Source organism: Sminthopsis crassicaudata, chromosome 2 (genome assembly GCF_048593235.1).
Source record: "Sminthopsis crassicaudata isolate SCR6 chromosome 2, ASM4859323v1, whole genome shotgun sequence".
Taxonomy (NCBI): Eukaryota; Metazoa; Chordata; class Mammalia; order Dasyuromorphia; family Dasyuridae; genus Sminthopsis; species Sminthopsis crassicaudata.
The window spans coordinates 635,093,105-635,120,725 of NC_133618.1; the positions used below are offsets into that span (position 1 = coordinate 635,093,105).

Genomic DNA, 27,621 nt, shown 5'->3' on the forward strand with positions numbered 1-27,621 from the left:
AGGATATGAACAGACAATTCTCAGATGATGAAATTGAAGCTATTTCCACTCATATGAAAGAGTGTTCCAAATCACTACTGATCAGAGAAATGCAAATTAAGACCACTACATACCTGTCAGATTGGCTAAGATGACAGGAACAAATAATGATGAATGTTGGAGGGGATGTGGGAAAACTGGGACACTGATACATTGTTGGTGGGAGTTGTGAAAGAATCCAGCCATTCTGGAGAGCAATTTGGAACTATGCCCAAAAAGTTGTCAAACTGTGCATACCCTTTGACCCAGCATTGCTGTTATTGGGATTATATCCCAAAGAAATACTGAGGAGGGGAAAGGGACCTGTATGTGCCAAAATGTTTGTGGCAGCTCTTTTTGTTGTAGCTAGAAACTGGAAGTTGAATGGATGTCCATCAGTTGGAGAATGGTTGGGTAAATTGTGGTATATGAAGGTTATGGAATATTATTGCTCTGTAAGAAATGACCAGCAGGAGGAATACAGAGAGGCTTGGAGAGACTTACATCAACTGATGCCGAGTGAAAGGAGCAGAACCAGAAGATCACTGTACACTTCAACAACAATACTGTATGAGGATGTATTCTGATGGAAGTGGAAATCTTCAACATAAAGAAGATCCAACTCACTTCCAGTTGATCAATGATGGACAGAGGTAGATACACCCAGAGAAGAAACACTGGGAAGTGAATGTAAATTGTTAGCACTACTGTCTATCTACCCAGGTTACTTATGCCTTCAGAATCCAATATTTAATGTGCAACAAGAAAATGGTATTTACACACATATATTGTATCTAGGTTATATTGTAACACATGTAAAATGTATGGGATTACCTGCCGTCAGGGGAAGGGAGTGGAGGGAGGGAGGGAGGGGATAATTTGGAAAAATGAATTAAAAAAAAACTACTTAAAGGGAGAGTATTAAAAGGAGAGTATATAAAGGAAAAAAAATAACTGGAGAAAATATTCAACTAGCTTTAATTAACCTCCCTGTCCTCCTTTCAAATATATATATATATGGATTGCTTGATTTGACAAAGCAAAAAAAAATCCCCCAAACAAAACAAAACCCTCTGACAAAGCTATACGGGCAATTTCACAAAGAGGAATAATTACTGACCTCTGTCCTCCGGAGTCTCTGCTGGACAACACTGAGGTACAGTGGAAAGAGCACCTTGGCTTAACTACCACCTCTAATGGTCATGACATGAGTCAGACTCAGTTTCCTCATTTGTAAAATGAAGATCATAAAACCCATAGGACCTCCTGGGATGTTTGTGAAGGTCCAAGGGGGTCATATATGTAAGTAAAGGGCTTTTCTAACCGTGAAGCACTTTCTAAATTTTGGTTATTCTCTCCCCTCCTTATTCATAAGCATTTTCTCTTATACTAGATGTCCTTCCTCCAAACCCTCCTCTATCATTTTTATTTTTTTAAGCCTCTTCATACTTTATAACCTTTCTTTATACCTTAATATCCTATAAGCTTTCTTCATACCTCTCCACTACATATGTACAGAAGAATTGTACATGTTTAATATATTGAATTATTTGCCATCTAGGGGAGGGAGGGAGGAAAAGAGAAGGAAAAACATTTGGAATACTAGATTTTGCAAAAGTGAATACTGAAATTTATCTATGCATATGTTGTGAAAATAAAAAGCTTTAATAAAAAAAAGGATCTCATACCTCCACTGGCCAAATCTGGCAAATTCACAGCTTCCTTTTTCTTAACAAGATTAAATCTTTCCAAAGAGAACTCTTCAGCCCCACTTCTCTAGTCCTCAAGCCTTCCTCCCTCCATCTCCCTTCCCCGTCCCACTAGGCCGAAGACAAGCTGTTCTACCCTATTGGGTAAATGTCTCAACCCCAATCTTGACCGTGTGCCCCGTGGCCCGCTTCTGGCCTGGATCCCAGGACTCCCCCCTGCCTCTCTCTGGAACTGCCTTCTTCCCTTTTACCTACAAGGATGCTGAGATCTCCATAATTCCAAGGCGGCGTTCTGAGGGAATGGGTTTGAGAATCAGAGGGTGAGCGAGCTTTAGTTTCCCTGTAGGTAAAATGATTAGCATGGATCCAAGTATGGACCTTCCTTGCTCTAAGTCTACACGGCTCCTGAACTAAAAATGCCTTGTTGGCCGGTCTCCCCTCACCCAGGCAAGTCCACCTCCCTCCTTCCCTTCTCTGACAGCTCCTGGAACACTTTTCTGAACCTCCCATCCCCCTGCCACATCTCACCAGCTCTTCTCCTTTTAATTTCCCCATATCTGGCTTCCATCATCTCTCTGAAACCGCTCCAAATCACCTCTTCTCCCTGCCGTGTCCCCTTCACCTCCTATAGCATTTAATCGTGCTTTCCAAATAAGAAATTCTCTCCTTCCCGGGCTCCAGAAACTCCACAATCTCCCGATTCTCTCTCTTCCCCAACTTCCCCTACTAACCATCCATCCTCAGACGGGTCTGATCTTCACTGTCTCCCCTCCCTCTCTACATTCTTCCTCGGTGACTGGGCTGGCACCTCAGACCTGAAGGGGACCTGGTCCAAAAGGGACCTGAGCAAGAATCGCCTCTCCTCCCTACCATTCCCTCTGAGGGCCCAAATCACCCCAAGCTGCACGTTACCTCTGACCGCCATGTGGAGCTCCAGATCCACCTCTTCAGGCGGATGCTTCCACTGGGATGTGCTGCCTGCATCTCAAAGTCAGCATGTACAAAACCAAGGGGATTACCGATCCCCTCAAACCCACTCCTCCTGGAGATCTGGGTCATCCATCCTGTTCAAAATCAGAGGGTTCGATTTGATTTTTCCTTCTCATTTCCATTCAATCACTCATTGAGGCCTGGAAGTTCTACCTGCATAATATTTCCTCATCTTTTCCTTTCTTATGTTACCATCTTGAAGGCATCCACACAGATTATTGTAATAACCTTTTCGGCCTTTCAACCTCCTTCTCCACCTCATATCACTCCTACACTAATTGTTATATACGGCTCACATCCTTTACTCCAATAAAATGTAAACTCCTGGAGACAGGGAATTCACTTTTGTCTTGGTATTCCCAGGGTCTAGTATACTATAGGCACTTAAAAATGCTCATTAATGGATATTGATGGATATATTGGCTAGCAAGGAAAGTCTGATTCTTTATCCTGCAATCAAGGCCCTTGAAAAATGGCTCCTTGCTACCTTCCCAGTCTCGTCTTCTTCCTCTCTCTCTTTATTATGATCGAGTTCCTTTGCTTGTGTCATTGGCCATGCTCTTGTTGTTCACTCTTTTTTCAAATAGTATTTTGCCCCAATTACAATTATAAAGACAATTTTCAATTTTCCATCTTTTAAAGCCCAAGTGCTTGTTTATATCAATGAATCCAATCTTACGAATGGTTCGTATTTCTGCAAGAATCCCATATTCTTCAATGTCTTACTGAACACAAATCAACTAATTTCCTTTCATTATAGGTAGAAAGTGACATTGAATGAGCAGTTTGAAAATAGCCAATTTGCACCATCCTCCAGGAAGCAAGCCTTCCCCAGTCCCCACTCTCTCTCCAGCTAGTAACAAATCTTTTTTTCAATGAAATTATCAGTGTCATTGTCACTAATCAATGTCATTAAGATCAATATTTGTTATTGAGAAGGCAGTATGGCACAGCTGGCAGGCGCCATCCCTGGAGCCAAGAAGACTGAGCTCAGATATTTATTAGCTTTGTGACCCTCAATTTCTCAGTGCCTTCAACCTCCTCATCTGTCAACAAAAGGCAGAAGTGGGGACGGAAGGGTGGATGTATGATCTCCCTGTTCCCTTGAGTTTCTAAATCTTTAATCCTATAAGTTCCTGCAGCATCACAGGCACTGTTCTAGGCATTAGGATGCAAAAGCAAGAATGAAAGGGCCTGCCCCCAAAGGGCTTACATCTTCTAGAGGGATTGACTAAATTAGGGGCTCCAGATCCATCCAGGATGTATCTGTCCTTCTATATCAAGCAGCACAAGATTAAATATTACTCCCATTTGGTGGGACAGCAGGTAGAGAGAGGTCACAGATCAGGGAGGGTCAGAGGTAAGATACAAACCCACCTCCCGGGTCCTTTCAACTCTGATGCACAACAATAAAGATGACTAATATCACACCTGATTTTTTCTTTTTATTGTAAACATTCTAATATTTCCAATGATTCTATAGCAAAGTAAACTGTTGTAAAAAGGTTTTTTTTTTTTTTTTTAAAGATCAGAGACAGAACAAAAGCCGTAACTAGAGCACAAATATTCAAGAATTATAACGTATATGTGTAAAAAAAGAGTCAATCTGACATAGGCAGCCGGTTAAAACATTTAGTCAAGGCTGTACATTTTTTACAAAAAAAGAAAGAAAAAAAAGAAAAATAGCCCCAAGTTCCCAAAGAAAAAGAAAACTCAAACGTTTATGACAGGCGTCAGCTGGAGCAGAGAGTTGGATGTGAGGATCTGTCCGTTCCTTGAGCTGTTTAGGCCTTCAAAGTTCTGTAGCAAACTCCGTCTTCTCTTTAGCTCCTCCAGAATGACAGAATTATTGGATGCTAGGCTCTGTGTCCTAAAGATATCAAAAATTAAGTAGAGTTGTTACTTAAAAAAAAGGAAAGTTCTTTGGATTTCTGTTTATATAAACCAAATTAAGCATTGTATTCCCTTGTTATTTACTTCTATGAAAGTAAAAAAACCTCTTAAACCTAAATTATAGTTTTTCTTTTTAAAAAATTATTATTAAAGTTTTTTATTTTCAAAACAAATGCATAGATAGTCCATTTATTTATTATTTTTGCTGAGACTATTAGAGTTAAGTGACTTGCCCAGCGTCACACAGCTAGGAAGTATTAAGCGTCTGAGGGCAGATTTGAACTCAGGTCCTCCTGACTTCCGGGCTGGTACTCTATCCATTGCACCAACTAGCTATCTCTATATAGGTAATTTTCAACATTCATCCTTGCAAAATCTTGTGTTCCAGTTTTTTCCCCCTCCTTTTCCCCTCCCCCAACACATAATCCAAAACATGTGCAACCTGAATTACATTCTTAAAAGAAGTCAGCTCCTCAATCCCAAATATTCTTCATGGGTAACATGTTCCACAGTTGGACATTTATAATATCATCACCTGTATTGCTTATGTAATTTAACTCAATAAACACTTATTAGGGATTTTCCTCCTTTCTTTGCAGAAATGGTAGACTTCAGGAGTTGAACACTACCTACATGGACAAATTCCATTGACCTGTTAATTTTGTTGAATTGGTTTATTTCTCTTCCTTTTTAATAGTTACAAGGAGTATTGCTATGTAGAGAATGGAAGATTGGAAATGAAAATGAGATCAAAACAAACTATACTAAAAATGAAAAATATTAAAAACCTAAGCACTATCTTGTTTTCTTATTTATTTTCTTTTTTGATCTGATTTTTCTTGTCCAGCAAGAAAATCATATAAATATGTTTACACATGTTGGATTTAACATATATTTTGTAACATGCCCTCCTGGAAGTTACCAGTCTGCCCTAGGTCCAACAGAGTACTTTTGACCACTGACCTTTGCAGTGTCAACTCTACCCAGCTCGCCTCCTCTGAGGCCTTCAAAGGTCTGTGGCCAGGATCTCTTGAATCTATAGTTTAATAACCAGTAGCACGCTCAAGAACAGCCACATGTAATCTTAAAAGCCTTTATTATACATACTCACATAATGCCCTGACTTGTCAGCTCCCTAGTGAACACCTGGTCTGAAGGCCCATGTGTTCTCTACCAAACTCCTTACCTCTCGGCTATCCATCAGCTTGGCTTGGCTACCCCAGGATAGGGAGACAGGTTAATGAGCGCCAAGTTAAAGAGTTCCCATAGTTTCCATCTGTAAGGGCCCTTTAAATGGGCGGACACAGTGCAATGGGAGATTGAGGCCAGGAATTAATCTCTGTGGATATTAGGACTTCCCAGTGGGTGGGATCTTGGCCACATTGAGATAGCTTCGTAATGGGTGACTCTCTCGCTGATTGGCTGTGTGTGTGACCTCACAGGCCCTTTATAAGCCCACTGCAGACAGCAGTAGCTCTCTTTAACCTGGCTCTCTGAGCCAAGCGGATGGATAGCCCAGAGAGGTAAGGATTTTGGTAGTGAACACGTGGGTCTTCTGACCAGGTGTTCACTAGGGAGCTGACAAGTCAGGGCATTATGTGAGTAGGTATAATAAAAGCTTTAAGATTACACGTGGCTGTTCTTGAGCGTGCTACTGATTATTAAACTATAGATTCAAGAGATCATGGCCAGAGACCTTTGAAGGCCTCAGAGGAGGCGAACTGGGTAGAGTTGACACTGCAAATGTCTGTGATCAAAGATACTCTGTTGGGCCTAGGGCAGACTGGTAATTGTAACTGCCAGGAGGGCATGTTACAAATGGCGCCCCATGTTGGGCGCCAAAATGCTAGAATATTTAACATGCATAATATATATTAGATTGCTTGCCATCTAGGGGAGTAGGTGGGGAGAAGAAGGGGAAAATCTGGAACACAAGGCAATGCAAGGGTCAATATTGAAAAATTATCAATGTATTTGTTTTGAAAATAAAAAGCTTTTTTTAAAAAAAGAAAATCATCACTTAGTATTTATTTTATAGTTTTTTTTTTAGTAAACAATATGAAATAGAAATTCATGATTTTATACTAAATCCTTTTATCTTGTGATATGTATATGGAAATATTCTTTTTTTGTGTATTTTTGTGTTTCATTTCTTAATAAATTAAAAAGAAATGCAAGCATTTAGTAAACACTTAGTTTTGGGCCAGGCACTGAGTTTGGTTCTGGAGATTGAAACACAAAACTGAATTAGTTCCTGCCTGCAAAGAGCTTACATTTGACTGGTATTAAATATGTTTATCTATCCAACAGCAGGTATCTCTTTAATTAAACTCTAATGTAGTTTTGTATCTAAGGGACTGAAAAACTAAAATTCAATCACTACATGGCCACTTAAAGTAGTATAATTTATCTTACACAAATAACTAAATATGGCGGCATTCATCCCCTTCCTTTTCTGAATAGAGTGTCATTTTAGCCTCTATGTTCCAGACAAGTCCATCTTTCTCCTATCCCCTTCCCTCCCTTTTCCCATATGCTCAGTCCAGTAGAACATGTAATCTCCTGGAGGACAAGGATGCTTTGTATAGCCCAGCTCCCCAGTATAGGACCGTGGGCATCGTAGGTCTGTTGTTGACTTGAATAGATTTCTGCTCTCAGAACTCCAACTTTGCCCTTACCTGTGGTTAAGAACCCCCTGAGTATACCCAACTGAGATGCCAATTTCCACACCAAGGAAATCACTGCTCTAGTTCCCAGTTCCCAATGGCACCTGCTTCACTGAGCTCTCAAGGACCCAAGGCAGCTTAGTGCTGAAGTGGATAAAGTCAGGAAGCTCTGAGTTCAAACCCAGCCCAGACACTTACTATCTGTATTACCCTGGGCAAGTCACTGAATCCTGTCTGCTTCAGTTAACTCAACTATAAAATGAGCCGGAGAAGGAAATGGCTAGCCCCTCCAGGATCTCTGCTGAGAAAACCCCAGATAAAGCCACATAAAGTTGGACATGACTGAGAAATGGCTGACCGCTAACTCCAACAAGATGGAGGGGACCAAAGAAAGGCCAAAAAGTGTTCATACATAACATGAAACACTGCCTTCACTTCCATCTCCAGCCCAAAGTTCTCCTCCCCTTTTGACCATCATTTCATATTCATCACTTGGGAAACTTAGAGTAGAAAGGGACCTTGGGGATCTTATCGTATAATCCAAATTGCTCATTTTACAGAGAGAAGTCACTCCTATAAAGCCCAAGTGAAATCTCATATGTCCTACAAGAGGCCTCCCCCATCCTAGACCTAGAATCACAATCTTGTCCTTGTTCGGATGGCCTGATGATTCTTCCCCTAGGCCAAAGGATCTCTGAATATTTTAAAAAATATTTTGATGAATGTATTTAAATTTAATTGGGTTCCTTCATAATCAAGTATATCTTATTTTATATATTTGAAAAGAGTATTCTGTGAAGGGTCCAGGAGCTACATACATAGCTGGCACATTTTTCATGGGCACATTTGATCTATGTGCTTAAATAGCAAACAGGGAGAGATCAAAACTAATTCTGGCACTTTCTGACATCCAGAGGAGGAACGATTAGAAAAATGCTGCCCCTTTTCCTTCCAGCACCTGGAGGGATGTAGGAAATTGTTGCTGGACGCTTAAATGGCTTCAGTAACCACTGGGGAGGCCAAGGAGGCCGATCCAAAAAGTGACTGTTCAATAGATCCTCATTATAAACATTCTAGTATCAACCACCATTGTATATGGGTAGGACTCTAGACCAGGACACATGGTGGGTGCTTAATAAATGCTTGCTGGTTAACTGATCATTATCTACTCAAAGTTTGTTCATCCAAATTATAGAAACTTCCACATGTAAAATATATATTTTAGGAAAATGAAAAATATATGTAGGAGAGCAGTGGAGGTACAGTGGATGGAGCATTGGTTCTGGAATCAGGAGGATCTGAGTTCAAATCCAGTCTCAAACTCTTCACACTTATTAGCTGTGTGACCCTGGACCAGTCACTTAACCTCAACTGCAAAAAGTCCAGAAAATATTTAGAATGCTCTGTATCATTAATAAAATGCTGATGCTTACATATCCACCAGGGGACTGGGGGGAAAACTGAATGTTGGGGAGCTGCTTTCTTGAGCAGCCTTTTTTGTTCTTAATCACTTCTGGTAGAATCATTGACTTCAATTTATGCTTTAATTAACAAAGGAAAAAGAAATAAATCTTTGTTCTTTAGTCATCAGCAAGGAAGGTTTTTGCTTAATTTAAACCCTTACAAAAAGATCGAACTTTAATTAGAAGAATCATGGAATTTGGGGGCTCAGCTTGAAGGTTCTTTTGTTTTTCCCAGCTAATAGTTCTCTCTCTTTCTCCCCATGATGCCATGAATTCTTTCTGAGCAAGTGAGGTGGTACAGTGGCCCTATAATCAAATTCTGGCCCAGACACTAGCAGTGTGACCCAGGCAACTCATTTTACAGTCTGTCTGCCTCAGTTTTGCCATCTGTAAAATGGGAACATTAATACTGCCCACCTCCCAGACTACTTGTGAGGACAAAACGAGATAATATTTATACAGTGCTTTGCAAATCCTAAAGCATTATCTAAATGCTAGTTGTTATGCTATTTCCCCCCATTAAAATGTCCCAAATATCTTGAGGATATGGACGATTTCACTTTTGTCTTTTTATCGCTAGCACTCAACCTGACATATAATAAGTGCATTTTGATTGAAGGAAACTTTGAGAGGATGGGACCCAACTCCCTCATTTTACAGATGAAGAAACTGAGACCAAGAGAAAGCAATGATTTGCCCAAAAACACAAATGACTTGTCCTTCTTATAAAAAAAGGAAGAATTGAGTAGAAATGAATAGAAAATTTTCTAAAAAAGAAAAAAATCACCTGATTAGTTACCAGATGGTACAATGGCTAGAGCTCTGAACCTGGATTTAGGAAAACTTAGTGACTGTGTGATCCTGGACAAATCACTTTAACCAGTTTCTTCATGTATAAAATGGAAAATAAAGGTACCTGCTTCTCAGAGACATTTGCAAAGTGTTTTTTTTTTAAATCTTAAGGGGCTTTATGAATAACAGAAATATAATATTAATAATAATATTATTTTTTTATCCCAGAAAAACTAAGTATCCTTATAGAGACCACTGGGATTTCATTTAGGGCAAATCAAATGCCATTGAGGTATAACTCCTTAATCTGTGACATCTCTCAAGATTCTCTATTAACATTCACAAAAATTTCTAATATTTTCCAATGACATGGCTATTTACTGATGAATAGACTTGATCCCCCTATCAAGATGACCTTTCAAGGGCTTCTCTTTAAATTAAAATGCTGAAAAATCAAATTGATTTGTTCAAAATTAGGTAGATAATGGACAGACCCAGTGTTATACGACCGCCCTTCCAGGTCTCGTTCTAAACCTCTAGGATGTCTGAAACTTCTCAGCAGCCTCTGTTTTTCTTTCTGTTTTTAGAGATGTTTCAGTGAAGCTTTCACAAACAGCAGATCAAAATTAAATCAGTTTTATGGAAATTATATTTGAAACAGTTCTTTAAGTAATGCATTCAGGGTTAGGGTTAGTCCCTTTAAGGGACGGATGCAGTTAAGATGGACTAGATGCTATGCTAGTAATTGCTTTGGAGGACAAGTGCTATGCAGTGTGTCCCCCGTGTCTCCGAGTCCCACGAGAGACTGAGCTGCTTACCGGGGAGAATCGATCCCGCTGTCTCCCGTCAGACTGTGGTTCTCGGTTCCTTCTAAATGACTCTGCTCCTGCTGGACACGCTGGGCCAAACCTGGCACCCGGGAGTTGTGGAAGAGCTCCAGCTTCTGCCTGAAATGCTTCATGTCCTCGCCCAGTGGCCCCAGGCCCCAGCAGGCCAATTTCTCCCCCATATCTCTGGTGGAGTTCTGCAAAGTTTCTGCCTCAGAGTCAGCTTCGCTGGTATTGTAATAGTCAAATATGCTGCCATCGACGAGCTCTTGGACCCGTGAAAGGGAGCCCCCGTCCTCCTCACAGCCGTAGCCGCGGGGATGGAGGCCGTGGTTTTCTCCTGAGAAATCCATCTTCTGGCCCCTTTCTGGGTCAGCCAGGGAGCCAGCGGGTCTGTGATAGTCATTTCTTTCAGAAGTCTGAGGCTTAAATCTGTGTATTTTGCTGCTATAATCAGGCAGGTCGCTGCTTACCTGCCAGTGGCCCACGGGTCCCTCGGTCACTTTAGTGTTCCCTAAGCTGTCCCACGGGATTCCATCTGAGAAGGGAAACGGGTTGTGGCCCGGCTGAGCGGGACACAAAAGGTCCTCCTCCTCTTCCTCCTCTTCCAAATAGAGGGAGCTGCAGGCATCCTCAAGGCCCTCGGCCACCTTCTGGTACAAAGCCTGATGGTCATCGTCGTCAGTAAAGCCCTCGTTCTCCTGACTGAGAGTCCCCCAGCATTTCCCAGTCAGCTCCTGTGGGCTGTCTCTGCTTTGCCTCTCGGGAGGTCCGACCTGGTGAGTCCTGCCCGGGCGAGGATCCAGAAGCCCGAGATTCTGGAACTGATGCACGAGAGCCTGCTCCATCAGTCCCCGCCCAGGGGCCTGGGACGCAGAGCCACGCTGGGCTTCGGTTAGGGTCTCCGCCTCTGGGTCGGCGCAGGAGTGGATTTTCCACTGGACCTCGGGGCCCGTCTTGTCTTGGCCGGTGTAGGCACTCTGCCCAGGCAGGCTTTCTCTGAAGGGATGGCCCTTCCCACTCGCTCTGACCACCCCACGCTGTGAGTAACTGGAGAGGCAGCTCTGGAAGGCGTCCCCGGCCAATGGGACAGAGGCGTCATCAGGCTTAAAAGGAACTCCTGGCCCACCCTGCTCTCTGGGCTGCTCAGTGCTTGGCAGGTGGACTTCACTGTCCACGACTCTGGAGGCGTCCAAAGACCTCGGCCTTCGGAAGGCCTTCGGGGGCCTCTCTGTCTGCTTGGGCTTCGGGTCTCCGTTCTTCTGGCCCTTGTAGCCCCTGACCGTTGAGTTCCCCCTGTGAGGAAAGCCTGAAAAAGGGTTGCTGATTCTCTTTTTGTAAATAAACTGGGGGCTGGAGACTCCTGGGCGAGTTCCCCCCAGAGGGGTCTGAGCCAGTTCTTCCTCTGGGCCTTTGGCGCCCGGTGCAGCCTCAGCAGGAGGGGGTGTGGGGTGTTTCTCTGGCCTGGTGACCACTGACCGTGGCTCGCTGCCCTGGGAGCCCCTCAGGCCCCGGCCTCTGGCCCTCTCCCTGCTGGAATGCCCTCTCCTCCGATGCCTTCCGGACCTGCTGTGCCATCTCCTCGCCCCAGCCCTCCCGGGCGGCGGCGGCGGCTGCTTGCGTCCCACCACCCGCAGGTCAATGGACGTGCCCTGGCTCGTGTATTTTTTCCGCTCCTCGTGCTTCTGCATCAGGACTGTGTGCTTGATCAAGTTATCCACAGTCAGCTCAGGGTTGATGCGCTTGATAATCTCATGCTCGACGTCCCGGGGAATATTGTCTAAGTTCTCCTCGTCTCGGACAGGCCACTCTTCGGGAGGGAATTGGGCCGAGAAGCTCCTGTGGTCCTTCTTGGGCCGGTCTTTCCTGGACATCTGGCGCCAGAGCAGGTGGAGACCGAACTTCTTGCTCTTTTCTTTGTCCTTGCCGGACCGCTCACAAAGGCGGCCCTCCTCCAGCGTTGAGCTGGCCAAGTTCTTGGGCCTCTTCCCGCCCCCGCCTCGCGAAACTCCTCGCCCCTCTGCGGGACACGGCTCTGGGAAGCAGCGGCAGGACTTGCAGTGGGAGGCGTTTTCTTTGGTTAAGTCGGCCTGGCTGTCCATACTGACAAGGTAAGTGACGGAAGCTGGCAGTGGGTAACTGTGGGTATCCTCCAGCGGCCCTCTCTTCTTCGGCTGGCTCGCGTTTGTGATGAAATAAGTCTGGGGGGTGACAATGAAGTATCCCTCTCCCGTGTGGTAGATCTTCCTTTCTTTAATCAAATTTCCCAGCGTGGTATAGAGGATGTCTTGTGAGGGAGTGGCTATCCCTACAACAAAGAAATAGAAGCCAGAGATTTACTTCCATTTGTAAAAAATTAATGCATAAAATCGCTAACTCAGAAATGACCTCGATCGTGATCTCAATGAGATGAATTCCTTCCCTTTTTGTGCAAAGGGCCAAACACTAATAGCAACAAGCTCTCCTGGTGACAGTATGCAATCGTAAACACCCCGGCCAGCGGTTGCCTCAGGACACCACAATTTAGGAGGCAAAAAATGTAGACATTATTTTCTTTTTCTTTCTTTTGCATATGTCGAATGTTTAATAAACGTTTATCTAAACAAGATGTTCTAGATAACATTTCCATATTATATGTACGCTCCCTACCCAGTTTTCAATTTTACATATGTACGTACATCTAAATACTGTAATAAATCTGATTTAGGAATTCACAATCAAAACTGGTTCGTTTAAAATGAAGATTAGTTTTTCTAGTTGAAATTTGAAAGGAACAAGAAAGTCGGGAAATTGGTTATAGAACCCTGATATACCTAGGAACTTCACAGTAGTGGAAGATTTTTAGTTTAGTTTACCGGACATCACAGGGCTCAACCAGAACAAAACATCCTTTAAGTTTATTTCAGATGTAACAGCAATGACATGGTAAAATTGATAGATTTAATCCTTAATGGCACCAAGTGAACTTAACCACTCAAGTCTTTTTTTTAAAAGTTATTCCCTCCCCCAACATGAGGGAGCTTTTCTTTCCCACTGCCCCAGAGCAATTTCCTGGTATTTGTGTATATGGACAACATATTCTTCATTTAAACATTATTTTCAAAGAGCATAGAATTATTTAATTTACTTATTTGTTTATTATTTGCTGAGGCAACTGGGGTTAAGTGACTTTTCCAGGGTCACACAGCCAGGAAATGTTAAGTGTCTGAGACGAGATTAGAATTTTTTTTTATTAAAGCTTTTTATTTTCAAAATATATGCATGGATAATGCTTCAACATTAACCCTTGCAAAACTTTGGGTTCCAATTTTCCCCTTCCCCCATCTCTTCCCCTAGATGGCAAGTAATCCAATATATGTTAAAGAAGGTAGAAATATATGTTAAATCCAACATATGCATATATATTTGTACAATTATCTGAGCACAGAATTTTAAAATTTGCCATTTTTCATTCTGATAGCAATTATATTCTTCTGGAAGCCTGGAAACAATTGAGCTTAATGCTTGGCTGGAGCAGAAGTTAAAATACCACAAAGTAAGTTACCTCACCAGCCCAGCCCTCTCCTTCTTCGATCTTCCATTATCCTTGTGGTTCTGGGCAGTTTTCCTGGCTTTCTGCACAGGACTGCTGTTGAGGTCTCTCCCTCCCTTTTCCTCCCAGAAGGCTGCCCATGTCTGGACTCTCTCTCACCGTATAAGGGGTATTTTGATGTCCCTCCCACCATGAAACTAGTTTTCCAGAGCCTCTGCTCCAGTTCAACTATACTTTACTAAACTGGATCGTTTTCACATCATAAATTGCAAAGTTAATTTGAGGGAGCATTTTGTACTGCCTGTCTTGGGCACTAAAATAGATATTTAGTATTCTGATGACCTGTAAGTTTGAGCATTGGAGAATGGCTGAATGAAATAACAGAGAGGAGTATAATGGCTCAAGCATGTAATCCCCTCTCCCGGAGGAGGGGAGTCCAGGGGATCCCTTTAGCTGCATTGTTCTGAGCTGCAATGAACTAATCAATACAGTGAGTCCAAGGGTGGGAGGTCACCAGACTACCTAGTGAGGGGCACACCATGCCCTATTAGAAATGGAGCAGATTCATTCAAGAATAGGATCAGGCCCATGGGTGATCAGTGCACTTCTAGCCTGGGTGAGATAGGAGAGCCAGCCTTAAAAAATGAAAATATTCAAGATATGAATTAATCATCAGAATATCAAATATGAAATAACCAATAGAATATCATAGGAGAAAACAATAAATACGTGAATCATATAAGGAAATATAGAGCGATGCAAAGGGAGTTTGCTGGAAGTAGACTAATAAATTCAGTGACTAACTACATAATTTTTTTTTTTTTTATTTTTTTTTTATTATATATATATATATATATATTTTATAATATTATCCCTTGTATTCATTTTTCCAATTTACCCCCCCTCCCTTTATTCCCTCCCCCCGACGACAGGCAATACCATACATTTTACATGTGTTACAATATAGTCTAGGTACAATACATGTGTGCGAATATCACTTTCTTGTTGCACAATAAACATTAGAATCCGAAGGTACATGCAACCTGGGCAGACAGATATTAGTGCTAACAATTTTCATTCCCCTCCCAGTGTTTCTTCTCTGGGTGCAGCTACCTCTGTCCATCATTGATCAACTGGAAGTGAGTTGGATCTTCTTTATGTTGAAGATTTCCACTTCCATCAGAATACATCCTCATACAGTATTGTTGTTGAAGTGTACAGTGATCTTCTGGTTCTGCTCATTTCACTCAGCATCAGTTGATTTAAGTCTCTCCAGGCCTCTCTATATTCCTCCTGCTGGTCATTTCTTACCGAGCAATAATATTCCATAACCTTCATATACCACAATTTACCCAACCATTCTCCAACTGATGGACATCCATTCATCCCCCAGTTTCTAGCTACAACAAAAAGAGCTGCCACAAACATTTTGGCACATATATGTCTCTTTCCGCTCTTTAGTATTTCTTTGGGATATAATCCCAGTAGTAGCGCTGCTGGGTCAAAGGGTATGCACAGTTTGATAACTTTTTGGGCATAATTCCAGATTGCTCTCCAGAATGGCTGGATTCTTTCACAACTCCACCAGCAATGTATTAGTGTCCCAGTTTTCCCACATCCCCTCCAACATTTGTCATTATTTGTTCCTGTCATCTTAGCCAATCTGACAGGTGTGTAGTGGTATCTCAGAGTGGTCTTAATTTGCATTTCTCTGATCAGTAGTGATTTGGAACACTTTTTCATGTGAGTGGATATAGTTTCAATTTCTTCCTCTGAGAATTGTCTGTTCATATCCTTTGACCATTTATCAATTGGAGAATGGTTCGGTTTCTTATAAATTTGGGTCAGTTCTCTATATATTTTGGAAATGAGACCTTTGTCAGAACCTTTGTTTTTAAAAATATTTTCCCAATTTGTTACTTCCCTTCTAATCTTGTTTGCATTAGTATTATTTGTACAGAAACTTTTTAGTTTGATGTAATCAAAATCTTCTATTTTGTGATCAATAATGATCTCTCTAACTACATAATTTAAAAAAGAAAAACTAGAAGCTGCCGTGTTTCAGAGGGGCTTAGATGGAGACACAAAACAAAATTAAATAATGGCTTGTCTATTGTTTATTTATTCACCTTATTAAGGATATTACCTAAGCGGCTGCCCCTTACTGTGCATTTGAATTTGATTTGTTTGTGGTTTTTCTTTGTTACCAATTGCTAAGATTATAATAAACCCAACTGTTATTCAAAAATTATACTTCAGGGGCAGCTAGATGGTGCAGTGGATAGAGCGCAGCCCTGAACTCAGGAGGACTGGAGTTCAAATCTGGTCTCAGACACTTAACTCTTCCTGGCTGTGTGACCCTGGGAAAGTCACTTAACACCAGCCTCAGGGAAAAAAAAATTCAAAAATTACACTTCAGTCAAAGATTACATGTCTGAAGCTGATTTAAGGCAGGGAAGAGGTGCAATGGATAGGGCTTGGACTGGGCTTGGCGTCTATAAGACTCCTTTTCATGGCCAAGTCACTTCACTCTGGTTGCCTCAGTTTCCTTATCTGTAATATGAGCTGGAGAAGGAAATGGCAAATTTACTCCAATACCTTTGCCAAGAAAACCTCAAATGGATTCACAGAGAATCACGTGTGACTGAACAACAATACAACATAGCAGAAAGATGATGGTGATCTGTGGTCAGAAGATTCGCCTTTGTCATTTACTACCTGGGCTCAATCCCTTCCCTGCTTCGAGTCTCAGTTTCCTCTCCTGTAAAAGGAGTGCTTTTGTGCTTCCCCAAAGTCACAACTCTTTGACCCCTCAATGCTACTACTAGGTTTATACCCCTTAAAAAAGATTAAAGAAAGAATGAAAGGATGCATTTATCTGTGGTGGCAAGCAACTGGAAAATAAGGGGATGCCATCTCCCAGGTAGCACCTGAGCAAATCATGACATAGGGACGTGATGGAATATCATTATTCTGTAAGGAAAAACAAAGGGAATGACTTCAGAGAAATCTAAGAAGATTTGTATGAACTGATGCAGAGCAAAGTGAGCAGAACGAGGAGATGATTTTATGTTGTAATAAAAAACATCATAAAGACAAACAACTTTGGAAGACTTAAGAACTCTCATCAGCACAGGGGCCAACACCAAAGGACCAATGATGACGCATTTGACTCACCTCCTAACAGAGGTGACTGATTCAAGAAGGGTTCACACACTTTTGGATATGGCGGGGGTGGAAGTCTGTTTTCCTTGACTATGTCAATGGGTTACAAGGGTTTTATTTTCATTTTTTCAAGAGAGAGAGGGAGGGAAGAATTAGAGGTTCCCTCCCTACAAAAATGAAAAGAGACTAGAAGGAATCAAGCTTTGAAAGTCACTGGTTGAATTTATTGTATACTTTAAAATTAAAGCAAGATGTTCACAATAGACACAGAGTTCCAGGTATAATCTTCACTGCTTAAACATTTTATTTAGTGCATATTAAGGTCAGAAATAAAAAACGGTGGGGAAAAAACCCAAAGAGATTGGATTAGATGGTCCTAAAAGTCTTATCCAGCTCCAATTCTAAATATCATTTGATTAAATATAACTAAATATCATTTTCTTGAAGACAGGAATGGCTTCATTTTGGTCTTTATATCAATCATTTAACATGCTTGTTTAAATATTGATATATGCTGGGCAATGTGCTAAGAAGCATCAACTTCAGGATATATTAAACACTTAAAAACTGTCTATTGACTAATTGATTGGCTTTTCAAGTTGAGAAATTATCAAAATTGTTATTTAAAATGATATTTTTTTCCTGGAAAACAAGAGCATACGCTTACAGTTCTGGAAAGTGTGAGTGCCATTTTGCCCATTCCATCTATAAAATAATGTCCATTATAGTGTACCTGATGAGTGGTCATCCATCCTGGGCTTACCAACCTCCAATGAAGGGAAACCCATCACTTCCTGAGGCAGACCTTTCTACCTTTGGACTAAAAGGCCTTTGAGACTACAGCTCTAGAATGATACCCCTATACTTCTAAATTCCCTCATTTTAGAGATGAGAAAACTGAGGTCCCAGAAGCTTAAATGACCAACTTGACATAAACTAGGCAGTAAATGGCAAAGGTAGTATCTGAACCCAGGTTTCTTTATTCTAGAACCCGTTATCTTTCCAGTGGATTATCCTGTGTAGGTACAGATGTTACCATGACAATCACTTAATTTAAATAAATAATTCAAATAAATATATTAATTTAAATAAATAAATCAATTCAAAACACTCTACAAATAGATGTCAATTGACTATTATTACAACAATTATTTCAATGATTACAATGAGCAAGGATGAAGCGTCATGGCAAAAACTCGATAATTTGCCATGGTTAAAATTCTCTGGCCCATGGCCTCTGATCTCTAAGAGTTTTGTTAAGACATCCTGGAATAGTGTTACCAACCAGCCACCCACAGCGCCTCATTCATCTTTCACAAAGGAGGGAGGCTTCCAAAATACCTGGATAGTGTTTCACCAGCTGATCCATCAGGGACTCCTGGGTCACCACAACATGAGCTGCGTTCATGTCCGCTATCGCACAGCAAAGGACCTCAGCCAGAGGTATAAACTGGGACTGAGTAATTGGATTCATCTGTACTGGAGAAACATCCCCTATGGAGAAAAAAACCACAAAGTTTGAAAATCCATACTATGAAATGTCCGGACGGTCCAGTCAAGACGGCAAGTAGTTCTCAGCAAACACGTCATTTTTTTCTTTTGTGGAATCACAGGGAACCAAACTAATGCTTTCCAGCAGCGGGGAAGTTGGGAAGATTTGGTGGCTACAGATGGCGGACAAAGGCAAATCATACGACCTCTCTGGGACTTAGTAAAATGGAGTGGAATACCTGCAGAACCTCAAACATAGGCTTGCTGGGAGGCTCAATGAAATGATGTATTGGGAAAGGTTTTGAAAAAGTCAGAGGCTTTGGGGTCTGCCCCAAAGGTCTTCTTCTCTGGTGACTCGCCACTCAGCTATCATTTTAGGAAGGATCCCTCCCACATTGTATCCCAACCTCATAGAATCCTTCTCTTCCTGCTAACCGGCCCTTTCTCCCTCTGCTTTTTAGCTTCCCATGGTGGGCTGCTTTTCTCCATCAGAAGGGAAGCAGGGACAGACTGTGTCCCTAAGTGTTTCTCTCAATCCCTGGCACATTCATCCAAGTCCATTCCCCTGCCTGAGAAATCTCTTCATCCCGGAGTTCACTCCAGTCTATTTGAAGCATTCTCAGTTCCATGATCATATCCCCCCCCCCCCGAACCTCCAGGTCAGCCCTATGTCCCCTCATTCTTCACCCTCATTTCAGGTTTCTGTTACATGCTCTTTTCCCATTTTAGAATGTAATCACCTTGAGGAGAGAGAGCATTTTTCTTTCTCTTAGCATTTATATTGCCAGCACTTAGCACCATATCTGGCATAAAGTAAGTGTTTAATAAATGCTTGCTGATCTTGAACTAGTAAGCACTTAATATAGCTATTTCTCCCTTTGTTGGGATGGATGTTATTTCCTGACATGGGATAAGGGATAATTGCTAACCTTCCCTATGCACTGATTTGAGAGGAGTGATAGACAGGCTTCTTGGTCACTGTATGTTTCAGAAACTAAATAAAGACACAGCCTTAATAATTAGGATGGGGAAATTACAGCCTTGCTTTAAAGGATTATGGGATCACAGATTCAAAGCTGAAAGAGAACTCCCAGTTTAGTCCCTGACAGACAATGTCATACAGCCTCACCTTGGGCAACAAAGGGGAGTTAGGTGACTCAGGGTATAGGATGCTAGAGGGAAGAAACAATTCAGCTCCTGCCTCAGACACTTACTTAGTCTAGGGCAAGGTGCTTAAATTTCCTTAGCCTCAGTTTCCACATCTGCAAAATGGAGATAATAAAAGTACCATCTCTCTCAGATTGTTGTGAAGATAAAATGAGATTACTATCCGTAAACACGTCATAAACCTCAATAAATACGTAAATGTTAGCTATTATTTTTATGTCAGCTATTGCCATCTCAGCGTCTGGCTTAGTCAGGGTCTCATTAGCAAATCACTGAATCTCATGACTGCTCAGAACTTTGGAGGCCATTTAAGCCCCTTAACACTGAGAAGGAGGAATGATGGGAGAGTTAAAGTGATGCTTTAGTCATTGCCTCTGAAAATAGAGCTGGTACCACACCACACACTTCACTCCTGTGTAATTTAGCATCTTCCATTCCAAGTGGGGCTTATTATTCCAAAGTGACATAAGATCCTACCTCTCTTGGGTCTGTGGGCCTGCACAGGCCAGAAATTGTAGAAAAAGGAGATAAGATTTAATAACAGCACATCTCTGGTCTGGCACCTCAATGTTGAAATAGAGCAGAGAGTTCTAACAACCAGTTGGACCAAGAGAATCCCCTCCACTGCCCCTGAGCCAAGAGGGAAGGACACGAAAGAGTAACTCCCGTTGGCAGAGAGGGTCACGCAAGCAAAGGATTTACCTTCCTTTCCCTTTGAAGCAGGCACTTTAAATACCAATATCTCCATGTTAGTACTACATCTACTCTGGGGCTTCATTTAGGATAATTTTCAAGTTCTCAGTTGCAAATATCTACTGGAGAGGTTCTCAATCCAGGACTCTCGTGTTTTTGGCTCTATTGGAGAAAAGTTAGCATTTCCCCCGTGCCCCATTTGTTTTAATGCAGGCCGTGTAGACAGTTGATTTTCTGGCCTGTTTTCTTTCAAAGTTAGACAAGGTCTTCTGAGATAACCTTTCCTTGTTTGAATGCTTAAGTACTAAGATCTGTTCTGTTCCTGAATCTTTTACAAGTTTGAAAGGTCATATAAGCAGCATGGATTTCATATCCTTAAAATATTAGTGCCAAACATTTGCCTAAAGCACACTGTGATGGCTCATAAATGTTTATTATTATTTTTTTCTTTTAAACACAGACTTGCTTGCCCTAATTGCAAATGGAAGCCAGACAGCTGGTCTGAGATCATTGCCTTACAGGTCTAGAAGATAAGGTTGGTTTGCAAATCCTGAAGAATTAACCCCAAGCACTTCCTTCCTGGGAGTCCCACATCCTTTGGGGCTCTTCTAAAGTGTTTTAAGTTAAATCTGCCTGTCCTAGTGAGAGGAACTTCATGTAGATTGTCCTAACAAACTGGCAGGGGAAATTTCAAATGACTTATTTATAGTAAAGGGACCCAAAGGAATCTTTGTCTGACCCTTCGGTCTTATCCGCAAAGGGATACATGAATGCCTTATATGGAAAGAGAAAACTGGATTAAGTTTTGTCAAAACCTTCTGTTGGACTGGTTTATATGCTAAAAGAAACCGTGGAAGGATTCAGGATCATTTCATTTTTCACCAAAGAGTGAAGAGATCACTTAGAGTTGGTCCCAAGTCCTTAAAACCTGTGGAGGGAACCCTAAATGTTCTAGGAACTCAGAGGGACCAAGATTTCCCTTTGAAATGAGAATTTGATTTTCTCCTCCTTTTAAAAAAAATAATTGTTTTGAGTTTGGGGAAGGCCTCTGTAAGCATCAAGACAAGTGACAACTTGGGAGAATTTTATGAAATGATAGCTTTTTTAGATTGTGTCATTCTATATTTAGAACCTTAAAGAATATTAATTTCCAGATGAATTAGTGAACTACACAGCACATACATTTTTCCTGAGGTTTTTCTTTTAGTAGAAAGTACTAGAGAAGGCCTCCAAAAAGGATCATGTTGCATCTCTAGAGAGTTTCTAAGGTACTTGAATTAAAAAGGATTAAGAATGGCTTCCCATGGAAGATGTGATTTTTAGATAGGATTAAATCCTTAGCTGGGAGGTGGAGATGGGAGCACTCCAAGCATGGGGAAGAGCCAGAGAAAACTCCTGGAATCAAGAGATGGAGCGTCTTGTGAACAGCCAGGAGGCCGTGTCACAGGAACATAGTACGTGTAAGGCAGAGGAGGACAAGTAAGAAGGGACAAGGGGCTAGGCAGTGACAGGCCTTGATTGCCAGACACAGCATAGTGCATTTGCTCTGGAGGAAGCCACTGCAGCTTGCTGGGTTGGAGGTGGGGAGATGCACGGCGGGATCCGAGCTTCAGGAGAATCACTTTGTGGCTGAACAGAGTTAGGTGGGGAGGGACTTGAGGCGGGCGACCCACCAGCAGCTAGTGCATGACGGCAGGAGGGTCCGTCCCTTAAATGTCGGCGTATTTGAGAGATGGCGTCCAAGGCCTTGGCAGCTGCATATGAAGAGACAAGGGGGAGAGCTCCACTTTGGACAAATTAAGTTTGAGATGTCTGAAGGGAGATGGGAAATAGAGGGGGGGGGGCAGGAGAGGGATAGTCAGCATAGGGATGGTGATCGAACCTACAGGAGATGATGAGATTACCAAGTGAAGTAATAGAGATGGAGAAGAGGACGTGGGCCAGGACAGACCCTTGAGGGACATGCACAGTTAGAGAGTGTGGTCTGGTTGAGAATCCATCAGAGCAGACTGAGAAAGAGCCATCTGAGAGGTAGGAAGAGAGAGAGACAGACAGACAGAGAGAGACAGACAGAGACAGACAGACAGAGACAGGTTGGGTCTGACTGTAGGCAGCCGGCAGAAAGGGGGAGATTGAAAAGAAGTGACAGCCTGGGACCGCCAGAGTGAGCATCCCTTGGAGGAGACGGGCTGCCATGCAGTAGTCTCTCCACAGGAGGCAGGGGTAAAGGAAGTGTATAAGCAATAGCAGACGAGGGAGAAGAGGGAAATCATAATTTAAAAACAACTCATTTTTTCCCTGTAAAATGAGACAAAGTTCTCAGCTGGGAAGGGGAGCCACAGATGGATGAGACTGTCTGGAAGAGCCACTGTTCCGAGCTGGAGAGTGAGCCGATGAAGGAGGGAGGGTGAGATTGCCCTACTGACAGTCAGCATCTGAACTCAGGCCTCTCGACTGTAAAACACTTTCCACTAACCAGGGTATCTCTCCACGAAGAGATGCTCAACTAGGAAAAGAGAGCGGCTGAGGTTCACAGTGGGGGCCGCACCCAGTACCCCCCCAGGAAGAGGGTTTGGGGTTTTGTTTCCTTTGTCGATCACTCACGTCTGACTCTTTGTGACCCCATTTTGGGGTGTGCTCATGTAACATATAAGGAAACTGAGGCCAAAAAGTGACCTGCCTAGGATGGCACCGCAAGCGTTTGAGGCCATATGCGAACGCAGGAGGATGAGCCTTCTTGACTCCAAGCCTGGCATTCTCCCCACCGTGCCACCTAATTGCCTCCTTGTTGCCTTGGTTATGTTTAATTCCAGGCTACTCTGCCCGAGAAAAACAAATAAATCCATAATAACCATTTCTAAATGACCCAAGAATCATTTTGGCGAGGCCGCCCGGGGCATTTCAATTAACTTGGCATTAAGTTGGCTTTTTTTGGCATTCCACCCAACCCCAATTTTTTGTGAAGAAAACAAAGTACGTATTAAAATACATTATGACCAAAGCCCCTTGGCTTTGTCGCCTGGCTGAGTAATTGAGTCACATGCTTGTAATGAGGCCCTGGAGAGGTCCTTCATTGCCACAGGAAGGGAAAAAAAAAAAAAAAAACTATCAGAAATGTTTAAGGCAGGGCATGGGAGAAAGGGGCAAGAGACAGAACCTTGGTCAAGTATCACCTGCACTTTGAGGAATTGTGGGAAAGAGGTGCTACCCGCTAGGAGAATGCTTCAAAGGAAGTTAATTATTTGATTCAATGAACTTTAATTAAACATCTACAGTATACCAGGGGAGATACAGAGCTAGATAAGGCGGAGTTCCTGTTTTCATGGAACTCAGTTCAGCAGAAGTATAAATCCCAGCCCTGAGGGTTCTAAGTTGTTGGAGTACTCGGCAAGTCTATTTAGGAGGCGAGGAAGACTGCTTCCTGTGGGCACGAAGATCAAAAATAAATTCCTGAGCTTGGCATGTCCCAACCTGACTTAGTTTACCTTGTTTAGTTTTAAAGCCCTATATAACCTGCTCCCAACCTACCTTTCCACTGTCATTGGACAGTGCTCTGCCATCCGGTCATGTCTCACATGAGACATGGCTCTTCCAGGCTGTTTCATCTGTCTATGGCTCCCCTTCCCAGCTGAGAACTTTGTCTCTTATTTTACAGAGGAAAAATGAGTTGTTTTTTTAAATTATGATTTCCCTCTAATGAGCAGAACCAGACGATCACTGTACACTTCAACAACAATACTGTATGAGGATGTATTCTGATGGAAGTGGAAATCTTCAACATAAAGAAAAGCCAACTCACTTCCAGTTGATCAATGATGGACAGAAACAACTACACCCAGAGAAGAAACACTGGGAAGCGAATGTAAAATATCAGCACTACTGTCTATCTACCCAGGTTACTTATACCTTCGGAATCTAATGTTTATTGTGCAACAAGAAAATGGTATTTACACACATGTATTGTACCTAGACTATATTGTAACACATGTAAAATGTATGGGATTGCCTGTCATCGGGGGGGAGGGAGTGGAGGGAGGGAGGGGAAAATTTGGAAAAATGAATTTAAAAAAATAAAAAAAATAAAAAAAATTATGATTTCTCTCTTCTCTCTCATCTGCTATCGCTCATATCTCTCATGTCTCACACATGAAATTCCCACCTCCTCACCTTTGCACTGGCTGTGACACATGCCTAGAATATACCTTCTTTTCTCTCTCTTCTTTCCTTCCTTCCTTCCTTCCTTCCTTCCTTCCTTCCTTCCTTCCTTCCTTCCTTCCTTCCTTCCTTCCTTCCTTCCTTCCTTCCTTCCTTCCTTCCTTTCCTTCTTTCTGCTGAGGCAATTGAGGTTAAGTGACTTGCCCAGGGTCACACAGCTAGGAAGTGTCTGAGGCCAAATTTGAACTCAGGTCTTTCTGACTTTAGGGCTGGTGCTCTATCCACTGGGCCACCTAACTGCTCTAAATGCCCCCTCTTTTCACTCTTCCCTCAAAGAATTATTCTCTTCCTCTAAAAACAAGAATCTAGGACTATCTTCTGCATGAAACCTTCCTGATTCCTGCTGGTGCCATTCCTGTATTTAATTACATCATATATACTTGCATTTATTCATTTTATATTGATGTGGTAGATATTTTTATGCATGTGTCTCCCCTATTAGAATGTCAGTTCCTACCTATCTCCTGACAGAAAGCTGATGAACTCATAGTAGATTGAGACCGTGTATTCTTTGGACATGGACATGTTTGTTTTGCTTGATTATGAGGAAGAGAAAATGGAAGAAGAGGAGGAAGAAAAGGAGAAGATGGAGGCAGGAAGAGAAGTAGGAGAAGAAAGAGGAAGATTTGGAGGAGGAAGAAAAGAAAGTAGAGAGAGAAGTAGAGGAAAAGAAGAAAGTAGAGGGAATAAGAAGGAAGAGGAGAAGGAGAAAAGAAGGAAGAAGAGAACAAAGAGAAGAAGAAAAAAGAAGAGAAAGAGAAGAAAAGAGAGAGGAGAAGAAGGAAGAAGAGGAGGAAAAAATGTTAGCCCCCTCCAAATAGGAATTGTTTCATTCTTTGTACTTGAAGACTCCACTGCTTACCACAGTGCTTGGCATGTAGTAGGTACTTCATAAATGCTTCTTTATTGGTCATTCACTCCCTCCTCAAATTATCTTCTATTTCCTTATATGTTTTTATGTGGTATACACCTAGTAGAATATAAGTACCTAGAAAACGAGAATTTTTTTCTTTTTTTATCTTTACATCCCTAGTATCTAGAACAAAGCTTTTCACATAGTAGGTCTTAATAAATGCTTATTCTTACTGAAAAGGAGTAAAAAATGACATATTTAAAGATAAATCTCATTTCCAACACTGTAGATCACAAAAGGCTGTCTGGAAAAGATGGCATCTGGGGTTGTAAAGCTTACACAAAAAGCCCACAAGTGAAGAAGGGGCTTTGGCATATTGACAAACTATAATAGAGATGATGCATTTTTAAAAATTGGGCAGGGGGAGCACAGTTAGGCAGCACACTGGTTAGCGCACCAGCCCTGGAACTCAGACACATTACTTGTGAGACCATGAGCAAGTTACTTAATCCCACTTGCCTCTCAAAAAAATTTTCCATCAGAATTCATAACAGCTGGGGCAGCTAGGTGGCGAAGTGGATAGTGCATCAGCCCAGGAGGCCTGAGTTCAAATGTGACCTAAGCCCTTCCTAGTATGTGACCCTGGGCAAGTCACTTAACCCCAATTGCCTCAGCAAAAAAAAAAAAAAAAAGAATTCATAACAGCTTCAAGTTGTGATTGTCATCAAATATGTACATAAGTGTGTATATTTTACATGTGTGCATGTTATATATGCATTGTGTATATTCTATAAATATATGTATGTGTGTATATGTATATGTGTATCATAAATCTAATGTGTACATTTTATATGTATGTGTATGCACTTTATATATATGTATTTGTGTGTGTATGTATATGTATATATATGGATTATCTCTAGGGATATAAATGTGACTAAGAAGTTAGTATAGTATTAAAACAGGAAGTACACAGCACTCTGAGAATTGGGAGAAATCTGTGATTATAGAGGGGAGGAGTATAGTAACAATATCTTTAGAATGGAAGCAATTAAATCTGGGCAAAATAACTAATAAAAAATTGATGAAGATAACAATAATAACAGCTAGCACTTATAGCAGGGGTGGGGAATGTCTGGCCCACAGACCACATAAGGCCCCCAAAATCATTTGCTACGGCAACCACGAGCAATGATGAGCTGAAAGCTAGATGTAACGACCTCCCCCGCTTGAGTTCCATAAGTTGACAGTTTTGTATGGCCTGCAAATGATGTTACAACGATCCAAATGGCCCTTGGCAGAAAAAAGGTTCCCACCCCCTGATTTATAGAGTGCCTTAAAGTTTGCAAAGAACTTTATATACATCATCTCAAGATTCCCTTTAAAGAAAAAGAAGCAGATAATAACTCTAGTGGAGAGCAATAACAACTTAGCAGAAAAATAGCCAAGGAAAGAGAGGAGCCGATGTCTCTGGGATAGAGAATGAAAGTTACTGAGAAACACAATTTGAGTGAAATCCTGGGAGTGAGTCATACAGGAAATGATCCTTTTTCTACCAAAAAAATGATCTGAGAGAGATCATATCTCATTGTGAAGGAAGGAAAAAATGATTCTGTGACTTTATTTTCTCTTATTTACTTTTCTATTCAGCCCTAATTAAAAGCTTTTGTCATTTGATTTTTGGTTCTTTTCTGGTCTATTAAGACAGAATGAATTACATGGGGATTTTAGCTCAAATTTGCCTGATTGTATATGATTAGCTACACCAGTAGCAGAACCTGTGGTAGCATGGCATCCGGACTGCTTTTCCTAGTTGAATTGGTGTCTTTTTACCAGGCTATTCAATTAAGAAATTCTCCCAGATTTCTGGATGGGGCCTGGAACCGAGAGAAGTGTCAAATTAGCCCAGGCCTGAAGGGTGACACTAGCCAACTGAGATCTTCTCAGTGAGGATATTTCTTCCATCAATGTAGCTTGTAAGTCCCCCTCTAGCTTCTCCTTCTTTGGAATTGTCTGAATTTCCAGAATACAAGAAAACATCTCCTCTGATTTCTTGATGATCTGAGGGAGCCGGCTTGTCCATCTGTTGATGTTTACTCTCACTCGGACACAGGCCACAACCTTTTCGGGCAATGTGTACTAGTGAT

At 41.8% G+C, this 27,621-nt stretch overlaps 1 protein-coding gene across 1 annotated transcript in view; it reads right to left on the reverse strand.

The window, feature by feature from the left end:
- Nucleotides 1–4,142: 4,142 nt before the first annotated feature.
- STOX1 (storkhead box 1) overlaps nucleotides 4,143–27,621 on the reverse strand; it is a 71,924-nt gene continuing 48,445 nt past the window's right edge. The window contains exons 2-4 of the mRNA XM_074296572.1: nucleotides 18,397–18,549; nucleotides 10,350–12,666; nucleotides 4,143–4,587 (exon numbers count right to left, since the gene is read on the reverse strand). Coding sequence (XP_074152673.1) covers nucleotides 4,431–4,587; nucleotides 10,350–12,666; nucleotides 18,397–18,549 — 2,627 coding nt within the window. The 3' untranslated portion in view covers nucleotides 4,143–4,430. The remainder of the gene's footprint in view (nucleotides 4,588–10,349; nucleotides 12,667–18,396; nucleotides 18,550–27,621) is intronic.